At 38.6% G+C, this 16,316-nt stretch overlaps 2 protein-coding genes across 3 annotated transcripts in view; both read left to right on the plus strand.

Moving 5' to 3' along the window:
- LOC134797432 (S-adenosylmethionine decarboxylase proenzyme) overlaps positions 1–16,316 on the plus strand; it is a 439,106-nt gene that overhangs the window by 261,941 nt on the left and 160,849 nt on the right. The gene's annotated exons all lie outside the window — the stretch shown is intronic.
- Positions 1–16,316, plus strand: part of LOC134797422 (sialin) — a 78,125-nt gene that overhangs the window by 45,959 nt on the left and 15,850 nt on the right. For both annotated transcript variants that reach the window (XM_063769648.1, XM_063769649.1), the window contains 3 exons: positions 7,355–7,441; positions 8,019–8,155; positions 12,410–12,559. In XM_063769648.1, coding sequence (XP_063625718.1) covers positions 7,355–7,441; positions 8,019–8,155; positions 12,410–12,559 — 374 coding nt within the window. The remainder of the gene's footprint in view (positions 1–7,354; positions 7,442–8,018; positions 8,156–12,409; positions 12,560–16,316) is intronic.

A 16,316-nucleotide genomic window follows, 5' to 3' on the forward strand; every position in this document is an offset into this window, starting at 1 on the left:
CTACGGAATTCGAAAAAATATTGTAGCTGAGCGACGAGAAAGTCTGGATAAGGAAAAAGTTACAAAATAAAACTACAACGTTGAATGATAATTATTTTATTCTTAGACTAACACAAGTATCCTGGACATAACGCATGTGAACAAACAAATTGCAAAATTTCCACACGCGGATCGAAGTTTGAATAATTGTCGCCGTGGCGCATAAGTATAGGTACATATTTCATTTTTCGATTAATAAGCAGGATATATTAATGTTCAAAGTACAAGAAAATTATTACACGGCAAATCCGTAGTCAACTCGAGAAGTGGTAGCCAGATCGCCGTTATCGTCACTCGAGTCTTGATCGGCAGCGGCCCATTTGCTGCAAGATATGTATTTTTCTTGACAGCAGTTTGACGCGACGAGAGATGACCATAACAGCGTTTGTCTATGTTGCACCAAACCTGAGTTCCAATAGGTACTGCCAGGGTTCAGCCTCTCCCTCTCCCTCTCCCTCTCCCTCTCCCTCTCCCTCTCCCTCTCCCTCTCCCTCTCCCTCTCCCTCTCCCTCTCCCTCTCCCTCTCCCTCTCCCTCTCCCTCTCCCTCTCCCTCTCCCTCTCCCTCTCCCTCTCCCTCTCCCTCTCCCTCTCCCTCTCCCTCTCCCTCTCCCTCTCCCTCTCCCTCTCCCTCTCCCTCTCCCTCTCCCTCTCCCTCTCCCTCTCCCTCTCCCTCTCCCTCTCCCTCTCCCTCTCCCTCTCCCTCTCCCTCTCCCTCTCCCTCTCCCTCTCCCTCTCCCTCTCCCTCTCCCTCTCCCTCTCCCTCTCCCTCTCCCTCTCCCTCTCCCTCTCCCTCTCCCTCTCCCTCTCCCTCTCCCTCTCCCTCTCCCTCTCCCTCTCCCTCTCCCTCTCCCTCTCCCTCTCCCTCTCCCTCTCCCTCTCCCTCTCCCTCTCCCTCTCCCTCTCCCTCTCCCTCTCCCTCTCCCTCTCCCTCTCCCTCTCCCTCTCCCTCTCCCTCTCCCTCTCCCTCTCCCTCTCCCTCTCCCTCTCCCTCTCCCTCTCCCTCTCCCTCTCCCTCTCCCTCTCCCTCTCCCTCTCCCTCTCCCTCTCCCTCTCCCTCTCCCTCTCCCTCTCCCTCTCCCTCTCCCTCTCCCTCTCCCTCTCCCTCTCCCTCTCCCTCTCCCTCTCCCTCTCCCTCTCCCTCTCCCTCTCCCTCTCCCTCTCCCTCTCCCATTTCACAACAAACACCGATAACGAAATCTGCGAAACATGAAGTCATAAATGTCATGTGAAAAATGTCGTTCTGACTTTTTGACTATTTAAAGGTTAGGCTACAGGGCAAACCCTTAACCCGATCGTCTTTGTTTTAGGCTCAAATTGTAGCTGACTAAATTGTCCAGAGCCGTTTTTCTCAAATTTTTGATATCATTCTTCGTTTCCAAATTATCGAGCACCAAAATCAAAAATTCGGAAAAAATTTAATTTTATTTTCACTATTTCGTCCATAACTCTTTTTGTTTTTGACTTTCTCGAATAATTATTTTTGCACCTTACAGCTCTCGTGATTATGCGTCTTTTGAGCCTATTTTTTAATATCATATCTTCACAACTTTCCGAGATATAACGGGATCGCACTTTTTCTTGAAATCGGAGCCTATACTGGAGCGAACGAAAAGACATTTCCAATGTCAAAAGGCTAAAACCGACAACTGTTTTTATGACTAACAACGTAACAACAGCTGTTGGGCCGCCTGTGCATTCTTTATATTTTACGACCAATCTGACTTTCAAATAACCCCACACACTATTACAATGGCATACCTACCTACATCTCGTGACAATAGTCCTTCTTTGCATAATAATTACTGGCGATAGGTATCTAGTCATAGAATGTTCTAGAAGTAACGGATACACTTCCTTACGTCGATGAGGAAGTTTTTGCGAATTTAAATACTTAACAATATATCTCCGTTGAAAGGTACCTACATGCTACAGTGGAAACTGGATAAGTGGAACCTGGGTTAGTGGAAAACCTCTTTAAGTGGACCCAAGTTCTCGGTTCCAGTCCCTTGGCAAAGAATTACCTCTATAAGTGGAATTTTGGGACCTCTATAAGCGGAATCAATTTTTTCGAAAATTTCTTATTTTTACCTCTGTAACTGGAAGCAGCCGTCTCCGAAAGCTCTATGAGTGAAATAGCTCGGCGTTATAAAATTTGTATAGTTAATAAACCGTCACAAGGAGGGTAGTTTGTTTCGTTAACATTATGGTTCGTGTTTTAACTACGTATTTTGTATGAGATCACACATCGTTCAGTTTTTTTTGCATTAAAGTACAATCGGTACATTGATTTATTTAACCATACTGGTTTCTCTTGCATAAATAAATATTAGGAGTGATTTTGTTTTTGTAATTTTGAAAATTGTATACGAGTAGGTACTGTGGATTATTTACAGTATTGCCTTTTTTAAAGTCAGGATTACATACCTATTTTTGTTAATACATACATATCTACATACATATTTAATAAAAGATGATTATTTAAGTCTTGATCATACAATACGTGACCTCTATAAGCGACATTACTAGCATCTACAACCTCTGTTAGCGAGAGCCTCTGTAAGTGAGAAAATGTTTTATTTGAACCTGGTTTAGTGGAAAACTGGATAAATGGAAAACCTGGATAAGCGGAACTAAACAGCCGGTCCCTTGCGATTCCACTTATCCAGTTTCCACTGTAGTTGTTTAGAAATTAAAACAGGGGTTTGAAATATTAATTTCAATCATAATATTATACTAGTTAAGGGTAGTTATGAAAGGTGGATTAAAGAAATAAAGTAAAACTAACTTGAAGTAGCCTATCAAGTTTCCTTATGATCGCTCATTTTAAATACTCATCTACGAAAATGACGCAAAGTTTATTTTTTAAAGTTTAATCTTGTAAATATGTACTACCTACATACATCGAATGAATACTATCCACTATGTTTTTAATTAGGTACCTATTTTTTAACTTACAAATATAATTATCTTAGTTATCATTTGCTTTTGTATGTTTTGCATTTTGTATAATTCATACAAAAAAGCACTTATACTATACTGACTGCTCTCTTTCGCAAAGAAGCTCTATAAATGCATAATCTGATGCAATGAAGGCCCTATAATCATGACGATTGAGTGGCGTAACGTAAGTAGTAGGCACTTACAGATTTATAACGGAAATATACAAGGCAAATGTTTCTTATCATATATGTAGTACGGTTTGCCGGCATATCGGCGTCTTCAGAATCAGATACCTATTTATTTGTAAACTTTGACTCATATCATAGGTCTGATAATCAATTTTGCTACTTACAATAAAGTATGACATCACCAGTGGACGTAGCAGGTAAAATCGTAGTAAACATGACTTATGTTATGTCACAGTAATGCCTTTGTGAGTCGGTAATAGTTAAAATAATTATCGTTAAATAATAGTAATAACAAATGTATGTCAGTGGTCAGTGACGTATGTCTAAAAATTCCACAATATCATAGTCACTGCGTCAATCGATAAATTACATTACAATAGCTCTGTAAACGTCATCTATTGTGCTACAAAAGGAGTAAAGACCAGCTAATCTCACCATAAAAGCACCAACCTTGTCACCGAAGTAGGTCTAGGCGTATTTAAGGAAGATTATTCGCATGCATTATCTTTCCATCTCCTTCGGCGTGCGTGCGAATTAGTTTATAAGGAAACGGCCTTCGTATTGAGCGTGAAATTTAGCTAGTTCCTTGTGTTACCGCCAAATTGCTTGTACTTGGGTGCTACTTTGTATGTTGTGCTGTTGATGGTGAAGGTCTCCAGAACTCTTGAAGATACTTTCTAATAGAGACTAAGGAACGTCTTACAGGATTTTTTATAGGATTTATGGTGAGACTGCTGTTGCAGTTAATATCGTCCGGCGAACTGGTAATCTGTGGGCCCCTTTAAAGAGGTAGTTACAGGGTAGAAAGGTATGAAAGCAGTCAATATTAAATTTTTGGAACTCGGACGCTTATAATTTTGTTTTTATTTACTTCAAAGACTACAAATGTGATTTATAGAGGTGGCAGTGGCACCGAATGTCTGAATGAATGCGGAGGGGTACACTACATAATTCCGAAATATTTTATGCCGAATTTTAAAATATCGAATTTTATTATTCCGATTTTTAAATGCTCGACCCATCAAAATTCCGATTGTCGTAATTACCGAACGATGAAAATCACGAAGTTTTATATTTCCGAATAGTAAAGCCGACGATGTTTTAAATTCCGAACCACATAATTCCGAATATAACAATTCCGATAGGGAGAAACACCGAATTTAACATTTACGATTTTTGATATCACGAATTCCGAATTGTCATAATTCCGAAATTTTGAATTCCGATTTGACGTGATTCCTATTTTTTACTAGCACTTTTCTAGTAGCAGTTGGTTTCCGTAAAGGTCGCAGTTCTAACTTAAGCCACTTTTCTAGTAGCAGTTGGGTTCTGTGAAGGTCGCAGTTATAACCTCACCTAACCCACATTTCAAGTAGAAGCTGGTTTCTGTAAAGATCGCAGTTCTAACCTAACCCACTTTTCTAGTAGCAGTTGGTTTCTGCGAAGGTCGCAGTTCTAACCTAACCTAACCCATTTTTCTAGTAGGAGTTGGTTTCTGTGAAGGTCGCAGTTCTAACCTAACCTACTTTTCTAGTAGCAGTTGGCTTCTGTGAAGGTCGCAGTTCTAACCTAACCTAACCCACTTTCCTAGTAGCACTTGGTTTCTGTAAAGGACGCAGTTCTAACCTAACCTAACCCACTTTTCTGGTAGCAGTTGGTTTCTGTGAAGGTCGCAGTTCTAACCTAACCTAACCCATTTTTCTAGTAGGAGTTGGTTTCTGTGCAGGTCGCAGTTCTAACCTACCCTAACCCACTTCGCTAGTAGCAGTTGCTTTCTGTAAAGGTCGCAGTTAACGTAACCTACTTTTCTAGTAGCAGTTGGCTTCTGTGAAGGTCGCAGTTCTAACCTAACCTAACCCATTTTTCTAGTAGGAGTTGGTTTCTGTGAAGGTCGCAGTTCTAACCTAACTTAACCCACTTTTCTAGTAGCAGTTGGTTTCCGTAAAGGTCGCTGTTCTAACTTAAGCCACTTTTCTAGTAGCAGTTGGGTTCTGTGAAGGTTGCAGTTCTAACCTAACCTAACCCACTTTTCAAGTAGAAGTTGGTTTCTGTAAAGATCGCAGTTCTAACCTAACCCACTTTTCTAGTAGCAGTTGGTTTCTGCGAAGGTCGCAGTTCTAACCTAACCTAAACCACTTCGCTAGTAGCAGTTGGTTTCTGTAAAGGTCGCAGTTCTAACCTAACCTAACCCACTTTTCTGGTAGCAGTTGGTTTCTGTGAAGGTCGCAGTTCTAACCTAACCTAACCCATTTTTCTAGTAGGAGTTGGTTTCTGTGAAGGTCGCAGTTCTAACCTAACTTAACCCACTTTTCTAGTAGCAGTGGTTTCCGTAAAGGTCGCAGTTCTAACCTAAGCCACTTTTCTAGTAGCAGTTGGCTTCTGTGAAGGTTGCAGTTCTATCCTAACCCACTTTTCTAGTAGCAGTTGGTTTCTGTAAAGGTAGCAGTTCTAGCATGTCCAAATGATTTAAATGCATTTTTTTTGCAGATCAATTTTAAAAACGGCTGACCATTTAATTACTTCCCTTTTGAAAATCACGAATTTCATTATTCCGAGTTTACAAAAGATCGAATTTCTGAATTCCGAATTATTTTATTTCCGATCGGTCAATGATTTTTCGGAATAGACAAATTCGGAAAAAAAATTCGGATTTTTTAATAATCGGAACTTTAAGCTTTCGTTCATATGACAATCGGATTTTAAGTATTCGGAAATAGCGCAGTCGTGATTTTCTTCTTTCGTGGTTTTCAAAGTCGTGATTTCGATATTTCGGACGTATAAAAAATCGTGATTATGAAAATCGAGGTTATGAAAGTCGGAAAAACATATTTCGGAATATTTGGGTGTTCCCAATGCGGAGTCATATGCGTAAGTATCATTCCATCAGAAAAGGGTGCTTATGCACATGGAGAATAAGAAAGCATAAGGACCCTTCTCTAATTGAAAGCCACATATTCGTGCCGAAGCTCAAACACCAGTTTTTGGCAAGCTCGTGTATTTTGGTAATGAAATGAATATCACCATGTCAACAAGCGACACAAAACGTTTGTTTGGCTTGTTTGACATTGACCGATACGGATCGGCATTTGTTTTGGTCATGAACTTGGCAAGCGCACCGAACTACACTCTACAACAATATAAACGGGTTATGAAAAATTATTCACCATATGAATGAAAATGACAGCGCCCTCTTGACAATGATCATATATTACTGGTCAGGCTTTACCTATCAATATTGTCGGAATAACCGTACAATTCAAACCAATGAATGATTTATATATCATTCCATGTGCAACGTGTGTAGGTATAGTCAGACCGTAAAAAGTCTGCAGCGATTTTGATAGCCCACGCAGTGCAAGTGTCATTTTAAACGTCAAACTTCTATGAAATTATGACGTATACATAACACTTACACTGCGTGGGCTATCCAATCCGCTGCAGACTTTGTTTGGTGCGACTTTATAAAGTATTTATTGCGAATATTTACAAGTGTCATTAGTGACACTTGTGTGGTTGAAACGCTTTACAATTCGCTACGGAAGTTAATCTAACAATGTGATTTTCCGCGTAATTTGCGCTCATAATCTATTGAAATGAATTGTTTGCTCTATTGTAATATTTGTAATGTATTCAATTTTATTTCATTATTTAAAACGTGGAAAACCAACTGCGCTTACGTATTTGTGTAGTATACCTACTTATTTAATCTTCATAATTTCAATTAGTCATCATTTCTTGTAAGTTATTTAAAAAACATACCTTACAAAAGTTCGGATACAACCCTAAAATCCTGACATTTCCTGGAGGGTCATTCCTCCAAACCCAACGGGACCCTCTTTTATTATTAGGCCTGCGTATCTCGAAGTTTTTTTAAATCTACTGTAGCTGCAACTCTAAGATAAGATAAAATTTATTTTCCAAGTAGGCATGTTACAAAGTGCTTATGAACGTCAAATAAAGCTACGCCGGCTCTAACCCTACATCTAAACTTTTAGTTAGCTTCTAGTGGTTAGTTGAAGTTTCTTAAAACCCCTGACATTCGCGGAATCCCCGCATAACCCCGACAAACACTAAATCATGACATGCCTGGCCTGAGCCAGGAATGACTTAAGCATTAAAGAACCATGAAAATTTTGTGCATAGCCGAAATTTATTATATTAATCAATGTAATGTTTCATTCTGCAGCGTCTTCTCTCGGTGCGGCTATTACGATGCCGATCTGCGGGTTCCTCATCGCGCATTTGGGTTGGGAATCGTCCTTCTATTTCACTGGTGAGCGACTATTTCTACAGTTAGTATACTTACTAGTTGGTGACTAGGCACTTTCGCCTCGGTTACGAAAAAACTGCAGGCTTACAGAGTTTTTCAGTCGCTTTTAGACTACAGTAAATTTTAATATATTTTTGATCCCGAAAATTGTATATTGTTGAAATATTGTTTTCACTAGTCGCCAACGAATCACAACTTACTGAAACAAATTTAATTTTGATTTGTTAAAATACTTAAAACTTGAAAATAAAATCGAACGGAAAAGCTTTTTATAGGCCTCTGAGTGCCTAAAGGACATGGTGGCATAAGCAAACCCTTATGATCAATATGGTGTATTTGAATGTTTCCCATTGTACAGTGTACATAACTGTACACAGCACATCCTCAGGAACTTTTTACAAAACTAACTAAATACAGAAGAATACAAATCTTTGTCAGCTTACACCATCTCTGAGACCTTTTTGGTGACTTCCGTCCATTCTGAATAATTTTTATTACATTTGACTCTGACATGCATAGATATGATATAAAATTTATACCTACTTAATAATTCGTTTAATAATTTTACCACAATTTCCAGGGATAATCGGCCTTATGTGGTCACTGGCGTGGTTCGCTGTTGTATACGACACTCCCGCCGAGCATCCCCGCATATCAGACACAGAGAGGAACTACCTCTTGAAAGTTCTTCCTCAGGACGAAAATGCGACGAAAGGAGTAAGTATTACAGCTAGTTAGAATACAATCGGCTTGATGTGTCTGGTGTGGTTCGCTGTTGTATACGACACTCCCGCCGAGCATCCCCGCATATCAGACACAGAGGAACTACCTCTTGAAAGTTCTTCCTCAGGACGAAAACGCGACGAAAGGAGTAAGTATTACAGCTAGTTAGAATATAATCGGCTTGATGTGTCTGGTGTGGTTCGCTGTTGTATACGACACTCCCGCCGAGCATCCCCGCATATCAGACACAGAGGAACTACCTCTTGAAAGTTCTTCCTCAGGACGAAAACGCGACGAAAGGAGTAAGTATTACAGCTAGTTAGAATATAATCGGCTTGATGTGTCTGGTGTGGTTCGCTGTTGTATACGACACTCCCGCCGAGCATCCCCGCATATCAGACACAGAGGAACTACCTCTTGAAAGTTCTTCCTCAGGACGAAAACGCGACGAAAGGAGTAAGTATTACAGCTAGTTAGAATATAATCGGCTTGATGTGTCTGGTGTGGTTCGCTGTTGTATACGACACTCCCGCCGAGCATCCCCGCATATCAGACACAGAGGAACTACCTCTTGAAAGTTCGTCCTCAGGACGAAAACGCGACGAAAGGAGTAAGTATTACAGTTAGTTAGAATATAATCGGCTTGATGTGTCTGGTGTGGTTCGCTGTTGTATACGACACTCCCGCCGAGCATCCCCGCATATCAGACACAGAGGAACTACCTCTTGAAAGTTCTTCCTCAGGACGAAAACGCGACGAAAGGAGTAAGTATTACAGCTAGTTAGAATATAATCGGCTTGATGTGCCTGGCGTGGTTCGCTGTTGTATACGACACTCCCGCCGAGCATCCCCGCATATCAGACACAGAGGAACTACCTCTTGAAAGTTCTTCCTCAGGACGAAAACGCGACGAAAGGAGTAAGTATTACAGCTAGTTAGAATATAATCGGCTTGATGTGCCTGGCGTAGTTCGCTGTTGTATACGACACTCCCGTACTAAGTCACACGGTGTACAATTAATGAGAGATATTCTAGAGATATTATTTCTGTCAAGTTATTACACTAGTTGTACTTATTAATTATTAAGTGAGTACCATTCACATTACACAAGTGGCTCTAGTTCTAAAAGACTATTGTATTATTGTTCCGCACTTAGTCTGGTGGATCGTGGACGCTAGACTTAAATTTAAATATGTAAATGTGACTACAAGCTTTGTTAATTTTAATAAAACATAAAATTAAAGTGTATTGTTACATTTTTGCGCGTTAACCTACGCCCAATTGTACAAATAATATATTTGCTGCTTGTATTTAATGCTCATAAAATTGACAAACATAAGTTACATATATAGTGGTTACATAAGTACCTAAATGCAATTTTTCACGTGACTTTTTATTACTGATTACCAGTTCGCCGGACGAACGATATCAGCCTGTCAGTTAAGCGCAAAATTTGACAGCTCCGAACAACTGACAGGCTGATACCGTCCGGCGAACTGGTAATCTGTGGGCCCCTTTAATGTAATTTATTAACCGACTTCAATTTCATAGAAGGAGGAGGTTCTGTATTCGGTTGTGGCTATGTTTTTTTTTTTATGTATTTTCACCGATTACTCCGAGACCCTCCGAGACCCGTGGGTCGATTTGAGTAATTATTTTTTTGTTCGAAAGAAGGTACTTCCAAGGTGGTCCCACATTAATCTGGTGCTGTTCTGATGATGGGATCCATGAGGAATTGAGGGAACTCCTCAATTTTTCAAAGCACATGTATGGTGATTTGGGTGTTTTCTTAAGCAACTCGAGCATTTTCTCTCGAAAAGCACCAATTTGATGAAGTGGACCTGATGATGATGATTGTTTTGATGATAATCATGACGATTTCTTAAAACGTAGGACGTTCAGCGATTACTCCGAGACCCGTGGTCCGATTTGAGCAATTCTTTTTTTGTTCGAAAGAAGGTAATTCCAAGGTGGTCCCACATTAATCTGGTGCTGTTCTGATGATGGGATCCATGAAGAATTGAGGGAACTCCTCAATTGTTAAAGGCACATGTATGGTAATTTGGGTATTGTCTTAAACAAATCAAGCATTCCCTCTTGAAAATCACGAATTTGATAGAGTGGACCTGATTGATGATAATAATGATGATTTTATAAATGTAGATTACTCCGAAACCCGTGGTCCGATTTGAGTAATTCTTTTTCGTTTGAACGAAGTTACCTCTAAGGTGTTCCCATAACATTGTTGGTTCTAATCTGATGACGGAATTCATAAGGAAATGAGGGAACTCCTCAATTTTTAAAGGCACGAGTATGGCGACATCGTTGTTTTCTATAGTAACTTAAGCATTTCCCCCCGAAAATCACCAATTTGATGAAGTACAACTGTAGCCCTACCAAGAGTTTGACACTACTACATATTCGCTAACGTCTTCGTAACTATCTCGTTCGCACTAATAGGATGCCAGCACGACGCATAGAAAGTAAGTTACGCACACGCTAGCGAATATGTCAGTGTAAGACTTATGGTAAGGCTACTGAGGAGTCGGGAAATGGCGGTTGAAAGGTTGGTGGTTCAGGGTCGAGGGGTTCCGTGATCAGGGGTTGATGTGCTGTGAGGTTGAGTGATCGGGGGGTTGAGGGATTGGGGGGTTGAGGGATTGGGTCAGTGGCGGGGCGGAGGATGGATTTTGTGTTTGTGTAGTGACAGGAATAATTTCGAATTTAGTGATACGCATTATTATGCTTTTCATTTATGCGTCACACGTCACTCATAAGCTTTTAACAATGCCTTAAAACTAAAAATTAAAAAGTAAAAACTTTTACAAAAAAAAAGAAAACCGACTTCAAAAAGGATGCAATAAAATATTATCCGTTTTTAAGTAAGTATATGCGTTACCAACTGATATGTTTGAAGTCGGTGCCACGACAAATAGTAACAATACCGGTCAAAAATAATCAGGTTTATGTCTATAATTCACATTACAACTTTACTAATATTATAATGGTGAAAGTAATTCTGTCTGTCTCTTTGTCACCTTTTCGGCTAAACAACTGCCATGTAAACTGGTGAAATTTGCCATGCAGGTAAAAAGTTAAAGCCCTGTAGATGGTCCTTGGATTGTTTTATATTTTGAAATCAAGTTTTCTGGATAAGAGGCGGGAAATAACTCAGTCCCAATCCCACACCAGAGTACTATGGACAGTTCGAAAATTTGTAAAAATTGCTCTTTAAAAAACATATCGGCAATCGCATTGGTTTTATACTAGTACAGACAAACATGGTACGGACTGCGCCAAGGTGGATTGACGATGTGTTCTTAGGTATCTACAGAAAGTATGATCATTGCTGTCGTGTGGTGTAAGGTAGGTAATCCAACGTACATACACACATACACTCTTACACGTACATTCTTATCGAGTCACCCTAAAATCATGGTTTGCTTCAAATTTGGCTTGGCACCGACTTCAAACATATCAGTTGGTAACGCATATACTTAAAAACGGATAATATTTTATTTCATCCTTTTTGAAGTCGGTTTTCTTTTTTTTTGTAAAAGTTTTTATATCTTTACAGATACCTACAATTCCTGTACCTTAAATACTTTAATAATTAGCAAAATTTTGCGACGTTTCCTTCAACCTTGGCGAAAACATCGTAAATATTTTTCACTCGATCTATTTTCACGCGACTTCAAAGCGATGTTGGCTCATCCTTGAGCCGATGACGTCAGCATAAACTGTGCCACGCCTTCAAAATGTATGCCAATGCAACTGTGCAACGCTAGTTTGTATTTACAAAATTTACTTGCACTTTGCCAATTGTTAAAGCTTACGAATTGTTTGCATTTGGCCAGAACGTTGTTTATTTGTATTTGAAATAGATTACGAATTTGCAAACTGGCTCTCGGTGTATAAGATTTTGCTCGGCAGATCCCTCGGCTATATCACTAGCTATTTTGTACTAAAATTATACTGCTATGGTATGCAGGGTAACGATATGCAACTGAAAGTAAATGTAAATTAGTGGCTTTAATTTTTTTTCAGTCAGGAAAATCCGTTGAGCAACATTGAAGAAAAATGAGATTTCTTCATGATTAATTGATCCGTCCGTACCCACTTTGCTGGAGTGATGCCCAATTGCCCATTGTGTGGCAGTTTCCACTAGTTATGTACTTAATTTTCTCCCATTTGTGTTTAAGAATAAAATAATTCTTATATTTAACACCAACCACGCATTGTCCACAGCACATGCCGGTCCCCTGGTGCCAGATGCTCACCTCCCCTCCCGTCTGGGCCATCATCATCACGCACGGCTGCTCGGTCTTCGGATACTTCACCGTCGTCAACCAGCTGCCTACTTATATTGAGAGCATCCTTCATTACAGCATCAAACACGTACGTATTTACTTTTTCTTTTAACTGTAAGGATCCCACTGCTAGTATCGGGGCAGCAAATATAATCAAAAATTTGAAGGTTTAAATTTAGTATACATGTATTAGGTACAATTAGGTACAAGTATATCTACAATCCATCTAGGCAAGGTTTTAGCGAAATCTCTTGACTGGCATCCATGGAATCGTAATATGTACGTAACGAGTAATAGGAACTTACCTAAGTTTAGATATTGCATCGCAAAGACAGGCCACAAACATAACCCGACATCAGACGTAGATATATAGACATACAGTCATTTAGATTATTTAGTTATAGCATTAACAAGATCTATTTAGTATTTTGAATTCGTTTAGCTTTATTCGTTAAAATAACAGTAAAATAAGGGCTAAAATAAAGCGTACATATGATCCGATAGTAAGTTGATGTGATAAGATATAGGCATCATTAAAGTCATAATACCTACCAAGTTGAATTTTCCAAATGAGGTCGTGAAAAATCTTGTTGTATTGTATGCTTTACTGCCTTCTACGATTAAGCCGGTTAACCCCTTTTACATTTTATTAAAGCTAACATAACACTTTTTATCTTATGAGCTATTTAAAATCACAATACTGGATAACTATGCTATTAAAGCGCAACACTGTAAGTGTAACGGAACAGGAAATATATGAAACTAAGAAACAACTCAACTAATAAAAGTCCCGTTACACGGTTATCAATTATGTCACCTATCCACGTAACTGCTCATAAAACCGGAAAACACAATATTATGCACGATTATTTTACAAGTTTCCGCAATATCAATTAAAACTAATCTATATCCGATTTTACCTACGTACTCCAATTTCAACCGTGCGTCTTAGACTGCTAAGTCTAAATTTGAATACTGCAAAAATATAGCAACATCTATTTATTTCCACTATTTGAAAGTCGAACTTATAAGCTTATTATTAAAGTCGTTTTTGCGATGTCTGAGGTAATTCAGGTGTGACGTCACTAGCCCGCCCGCGAGGCAATAGTGTGACCATGTAAATAGCGAGCGAAAGGACAGGACTTGTTCAAACATGTTGGTTGCGTTTCGTTTGGCGACATTTATTTTTATGGTGCCTTTGTAACCCGTATCGTAATAACATGTTTTATTACACATTTATTTATTAAGTAATATTTGATTACGTTCTGCAGATAGGTCACGTTTACGTTATTGATATGACTCATTACAAAGCTATTAACTATGCGGGTCAATAATTATAAAGTAACCAACGAAATGCAATTATATTTGCATCTGGTATCTAGGTCTACGGAATTAAATTATATACGTGCATCATTCTGCACGTGCATACATTCATTGACTTTTGTAGTCATTTCGTTATAATGACTTTGCGGTCACTATGTCGCATTGCTATATTAGTGGAAGATTTTGATTTAGGCTAATGAAATTGTGCTTACTCATGTATGTATGTACTTAAGCAAGTATTTTGATATAACGAATGCGTTGCTCTCATGTCACCTCAGATAGTATGCCTAATTAGCGCAACGTATGCGTAAGCGCGCAATCTACAGCGAACTAGCATGCGCATTCTTAGATCTGGACACACCTTAAAGTCCTTGGTTGCATATGGAAAAACGACTATCTGTGTTTGCATCAATTGCCACGTTATATCGGGTTACAGTACCGCGGAGTCATTTTCCATTATTCAGTTTAATTAAGTTCAAATAACATGTTGTAAAACAAAATAAAAATATTCTTTTTTCTTATACAAAGGGACTGAGATCAAATATAAAATTGATTTAACAATTTAAACCTAACTCAACTTGTGATAAAGCTGAAAATGCAGTGTCACATAGTCTCTGAACTTCCTGTGTTCTCACAACACGTTCCATATACAACAAACATAGTAACCGTTACCAGCTTGTTTACTTTGCCTCCACTCCACGTGTCCCGCAAGACTTGTATGAAAGGGCTTATGTGTCCTATGACAAAACACACTTAAGGTATTAGGACTAGAACAGTTAGCGCGCTTACTTTGGATTTGAGTAGTTGAATGTACAGTTATATTTAGCTGATGATTGATTTATGAGCTATTGTGAGAAAATATTTTGTGTAGATTTAGAGGTAATCCCCACTTATTGAAACGTAATTCAATTATAAGTGCCAGTAATAACACTGCGGTCATTTCCCTATAATTGAAAGATAATTGTAATGGATATATTAAAAAAAATAGCCATGACACGTGGAATTAATAGAAAATAAATCATCACTATCATCAGTGATTGATTGTTCTCTTACGTCAATATTCAGTATCTATTCCATAATTTAATGAACCTTTTGCTTCAAACAAGGGACCTACATATGTGTAGGTCATGTATACATGATATCCCCACTCACATAATGAGTTCATTAAATATCCAGTTAGGCACATTTCTGCAAAAATATGCAGAAATTTAAAACACGTTACCTATTCAGTTCCATCTACAGAAATACTTCAAAACCTACCTTAAGTTTATATATTTCTAAACTTAAATACTGAATAATCAGCAAGGTTTGATTCAAACGAACCATTTTCAAATTTATACCTTTTGGTCATACACTAACGATTCTTTTTCGCTTGAAGACCCTCTTGCATGCAGCAAAGATTGTAAACAAGCATAACGCAAGCCACCCACCCTATTGCATCAGCCAAAAGTGGTCCACCTCAGCTTTTATACGCAGCAGGTTTCCACACCTCGCTAACCAGTGAAATCGATCTAAATTTACTGCCAGTTTTTTTGACAGCCGATTAAGGCCAAAATCATGAAATTTTTCTCCGATTATTTGTCATATTGACCTCAAGATGGAATATCATTTTGCAAATTTAACGGCCAAGGTATCGTCATTAGTCTTAATGATTTTAGATCTTAATCTACCAGAAACGATGTCTCGTTAAGTTAATGTGTTAAATAATTAACTGTATTTTTACGCCATGATTTGTGAGGAAAATTCTAAGAATTGATTGATATTCTTTAAGGGACAATAGGAACAAGGGATATTCAGAAAAGGAGCTAAGGTGCCGATGTTTGTGTTATAAAAATGAGGTTGAAGTATAAACCGTTGAAGTGTTTGGTAAAATCCTGTCTGCAATAATCACATAATATTTTAAAACAGGTATAAATGGTTTTAAACATAATTATGCAGGTGTAAATATTGCAATAACTGTATCAGGTCAAGACCGTATATTAATTTATCAAATAGGTTAGAAAACATTTAGTACAGCATACCATAAGTAAGTACCTATTAGAAGTTACAAGAGGCAGGAACTACGCCTAGTAGCGCTGGTTATGAAAACCCTGTAGGTATATTGACATAAGCTACCGGTTGTAGTGAAAAAATACGCTTGAGCTCGCTAGGATTACTAGGAATATGATGCAATAAATCCCTGTTTTTTTTCAGGTTTCAAATTTAGGGATTTAAAGAGTCAAGACTTGAGTGTTCTCAATAATTAAAGATACAGACACTTGTTCAAAAATCTTTAAAATTACCGCCTCTCAATCAATCTCATAATTTACAACTTAATAAAAGCTATTTTTGGCGACGAACACGGCTATACACTTTGAATATCTTGTCTAAAGAGAAATGCGAGATGCGAGAAACGGATATACAAATTCTGTGACAGACGGACAGACAAAGACGCCGTGCACGAAGGGATCCATTTCTACCTACAACATAACAGTAGAATTGATTTGAATGGGTAAAGTCTAGCGACTTCACGACCGTAACTG

The sequence above is a fragment of the Cydia splendana genome, chromosome 15 (genome assembly GCF_910591565.1).
Source record: "Cydia splendana chromosome 15, ilCydSple1.2, whole genome shotgun sequence".
Classification (NCBI taxonomy): domain Eukaryota; kingdom Metazoa; phylum Arthropoda; class Insecta; order Lepidoptera; family Tortricidae; genus Cydia; species Cydia splendana.